The 4522-nt window shown below is 46.7% G+C and overlaps 1 protein-coding gene across 1 annotated transcript; it reads left to right on the top strand.

Annotated features, from left to right (window-relative positions):
• Nucleotides 1-366: 366 nt before the first annotated feature.
• Nucleotides 367-1324, top strand: LOC103809513 (grifin-like; the record flags this gene model as incomplete). The annotated part of the gene is made up of 3 exons (XM_009082351.1): nucleotides 367-446; nucleotides 541-703; nucleotides 1160-1324. Coding segments are annotated over 3 exons (408 nt in total), but the record flags the coding sequence as incomplete, so codon positions are not given.
• Nucleotides 1325-4522: the final 3198 nt, after the last annotated feature.

The following is a 4522-nucleotide window of genomic DNA, read 5'->3' as shown; positions in this document are numbered from 1 at the left end:
TTTCTGCTTCAGATTTTGTATTACTCAGGCACACAGAGAAGCACAGTGTCTTTGTGTCCTGACAACAATGAAGGCATTCAGGTTCTTCTTTAGTTTTTGCTCCCTGATCCCACCCAGCTCTTTAGTAAAGACCTTGGGGACAGCAAATCCCACATCTTTAACTGAATGTCATAGTGACTTCTTATCAATTTAGGACCCATGAGATTATTTAGGAGTGAAAAAAAAGCAAGAGAAGAGAGTGTGCCTGTGTGGGAAGGGGGGAGAAAGGAAAAGATGATGGGAGGGTGAGAATGAAATGTAAGGAATGAATGGCGCCGTGCACCTCTACCACCTTGCCATGCTTCACCAGCACCTCCTTGTCTGCAGTTCGAGGCCCTGCACCCAGAGGGAATCTGTCCTGGATGGAGCATCGTGGTCAAGGGTGAGACCAGTTCCAGTTCAAGCATGTAAGGACAGGCTCCACTCACAGCTGTCCCAGCTCCTGAGAGCCAGCAGCATCCCCCCCCAGCTCTCCATCACTTCTTTCTCTCACTCTCTTAGGTTTGAAATTAATTTGCTCTGTGAACCCGGAGACCAAATTGCTCTCCACTTTAACCCTCGCTTCTGCAGCTCCAGAATCATCTGCAACTCCTTCCTTGACAGCCAGTGGGGGCAGGAGGAGGTTAACAGCACCTTCCCCTTTGTAGCAAAGCAGCCGTTCCAGGTAACCCTGTGTCACCCCACCAGTGTCCTCAAGCATAACAGGAGTGGCCCAGCCAATATTGGGGTTCTCATGGATCTAGCCCTGCCTCTCCTACCAGCACTATGCCCAAAATCATCCCCTCTCTGGCCCTGGCTCCTGTTAGTATTTTTTTGTACTGTGGTGATTTGCTCCCCACTCTGACATGGACTTGCAGAGCTCCAGGAATAATTCCTGGATGCTGCATTTGTTTCCAGTTTAGGTTTTGTATTACCACCAGTTTCTGTTATGATCAAACAACAAATTCAGTTATTCCCTCCTTTTGCCCAAAATGTGTGTGTGTGCATGTGTGTGAGCTCTGGCAGGATTTGAAGTGGGTTGTAGATACGTGTCCCTAGATCCAGCTACTCATTAACATGATGGCAGCAAGGTCCAGTGAGGACATGTGCCCACATCAACCTAACATAGCCTTTCTTTCAGGTTGAAATCTACTCTGACCAGGACTTTTTCCACGTTTTCATCAATGAAAACAAAGTCCTGCAGTACAAGCATCGGCAGAAGAATCTTTCATCCATCACCAAGCTGCAGATTCTCAATGATATTGACATTTCTTCAGTAGAAATCACCAAACGAGGTCTTTACTAGACACTGGAGCTGGGACACTCAGACCATTCCCCCTTCAGCTCCTGAACCATCTAAGGACCATCCCCTCCCCATCACAAACCAGAGAGATAGCTATGCATGTGTTCTCATAATGGAAATGGTGATCATTCCCATCACAAGCCACTAAGAGCACCCAGCCCTGTCTCTAATGTAGCCCAACTTATTGAAGACCTTCTGTCCCTATGCCTTTAGGATGCACAACAGAATTTGTAGGTCTGACCATCCTTGCTGTTGGACAGCCTGAATGATCACCACAGCACACAGAAATCTGCCTCAAGTAGTCTGGACACCTGTTACCTTAGAAATTGTGTTTGCCTAAGAGTAGGATGTGGATTAGTACTAGTCCTCAGCTGGCCACATGGTGAAGGATGTAAGGAGTGTGGGTGTTAGGGGTGGAAAGGGAAATTTCTTTCCAGGAGCTGGGTAAGAATGTTACAATATTTGTCAATAAAATCAACCCAGGAAATCCCTGCTGAGGCATCCCTCCCTGGGCAGATCAATCATGTTGTTCATCCCCTGCCAATCTCCAGGCACCTGGCATGAACAAGGGCTGGTGACTGGGCAGGAGGACACGGATAAGGGTTGCTTGGTTTTGGCACTGGGAAAATACTACATTTTTACTTTGAGAGCTAATACAAGGTGAAGGTCCCTTGTAGGCAGATTGGTGTGATAAGGTTCAGCTTGCTAGATATTGCCAGAGATTCCTTTCACCAGCTGAGAGATGTTTGCTCAGCCCAACTCCTGCCAACTGCAAGATTCTTAGACAGACCCTGAGTGATGTAGTGAGTCAGAAAAGGGTAAGAGGGGAGACACATAAAAGCATGTGGTACCTCCATCATGCCCCAGAAATGCAGCTGGACTCCAAAGAAAAGGAACTGAGAAAATCAGAGTCTAGAAATTATGATAACTTTGGAATGAACAAAGTGCCATTATTCCCATGGATAACCTCTGGCTTTTTCCTTGGCTCTGCTTTTTGTTTTCTCTTCTCCCTCTTTTTAGTTGTCTTTCAAAACAGTCCACTTGTCCCTTGCACCCTTTTCTCTTTTCCAACCTCTTCCTTAGAGCACAACGTATCTCTGACTCATTGACCAGGCCACAGCAGGCTAAATGATGTTATTTTTACTTTGTTTTAATTACAAGCATCATAAGCAGCATAATGTCACAGTGTTAAATCTGAACAGGAACTTATTCCAAAAATGCAATTACAGCTGCCCCCAAATCACTCCTTTGTTCCTCAGACATAAGACAGACCACATTCCTGATGCAAAAGGCAAAGACAATCCTGCCTTGCCAGTCCTTTCCATCAAGGAGAAATCACTTGGGAAGAAGTCAGACCCGATCCATCCTCGCCTTTGGGAAAGATCTGTAAAGGTTACAGCTTTCCTCCAGCCTTTTCCCAGTGCTCAAATTGGCCATTCCCAACTCAATTCATAGTTTCAAGGACTGGTGAGGAAGAGGTGGCTGTAGCCAATCACAACACATGATGCCACAAAGTTGACATTTATGTATCTGCTAAAATGTTTTTGATGTTCTTCCAGACGATAAACAACACTAACTGGAAACCATCCTGTTCTAGTGGCAAAGAGCACAATGAGAACACAAAATGGTCCCAAATGGTACCTCCTCTCTCCAAAAAGAACAGAAAATATGGTTTGGAAATAGCCACAGTCTTGACTGCAAGTCAGAAAGGCTGGAGATGATGAGACCTCTTCCAGCCTGGAATAAATCTGTCACCACTGGGACAAGAGGGTTGACTCAAACTCTGGTTGTCGTGATATAACTCAAGGGTTCAACAAACTCTGCTCTCATGGCCATCCCTTCAGAAAAGAGGCACAAACCCAGGCAAAATCAGGCCTGCTGGGATCTCTGTGTCATACAGCTGACAATGCTGAGCAGCATTTGAAAGAAATCATTCTTTTTATTTGTGCTTCTTTGGGGGCTGATAGAGACAGATCATTTTTCATGGAGGAAAAGTGATGAAATGATTTATAAGAGTAATACATGGCCACCAACTCCACCTACAGCCATTGCTGCAGAAACACCCCACAGTTTAATTGATCTCCAGAAGTGAGCTCAAAGGACCACAGGCAAACAGGGCAAAAATCATTTCAAGTACAAATAAATAAAGAGATGCCACAAAAGATCAGGCAGCAGCAGAGATTATGTCCTGACTCCTGGACACATCCCCCCCAGCTCCCGCCAGCGGCTGATCTCACTCCATTACCATCTGCACCAAGAGAGCCCAATCTTTCCTGACACATCCCCAGCTCTGCTGCTGGCTTCAGGGTTTTGTCTGCTGCCTCCTCCAGCCAAAACTTGGCCAAGGGCAAAGAGGGCTGCAGAGCAAGAGAGGTCTGGGAATCTGCAGAGCATTGCTGGGAGGAAAACTTCAGGGCTGGCTGTTTATAGATGTTTTGCAGTTTTATGGGGAATGAGATGTCCTCCCAGTCTGTGATCCTAATCTGCCCCTTAAGAAGAAACTCCAGAAAAAAATGAAGCCACATAATTACAGTGGTCAACTAAACTCTCAAGGAGGGGCTGACACGCCAGACTGGCACAGAGTCATCACACACTATTGAGGGGATCAAGGGGAACAAATGAATCCTTCTTCCAAATTTCAACCAGCCTTCCTGTCCATGACCTGGGATTTGAAACTGGAGAGGGAACTGATGGAGACAAGCTCCTGTCCAGGAGTATATTTGAAGAGGGAATGAGCTGCAGCAGAAGGGGCTGCAGCTCTTAGGGTTCCACCAGAGTTTCACTACCCAACCTCAAGGTCAAGCTCAGTATTTTTGCTGTGGCCAAGTACCACACAAGAGCCAGTTGGAATGTTCCAGAGAGAGCAATTACTGTGGAATGGGATAGGCACTGTCCTAGTTTGGATCTGTGGATAAAGCAGCAGTTGCTGCCTGTAAAGCTTAGACAAACTGGGGAAGGACACCTGAGAAAGGGAGAAGTCCCTCAGGAGGCAAAGCCAACAGATGTGGTGACCTCCCACGTGGGCTCTCCCTTTCCCACCAATTCTCCTCATTTGGGCTAGATCTGCAGAGCTCAGAAATGCTCTGACTTGTCCCCATATCAACAAGGGGAAAGCCAGGTTCATAATCCTTTGTGCTTGAGCTGTGCCAGTACTCCCAGGGCCAAGGTCCCCTCTGGCAGTGTCACGGATCTCCCGTGGAG

Source organism: Acanthisitta chloris, unplaced genomic scaffold, assembly GCF_000695815.1.
Source record: "Acanthisitta chloris isolate BGI_N310 unplaced genomic scaffold, ASM69581v1 scaffold28990, whole genome shotgun sequence".
NCBI lineage: Eukaryota > Metazoa > Chordata > Aves > Passeriformes > Acanthisittidae > Acanthisitta > Acanthisitta chloris.
The sequence above is the reverse complement of the archived record's forward strand: the minus strand, read 5'-3'. Positions and strand labels throughout refer to the sequence as shown.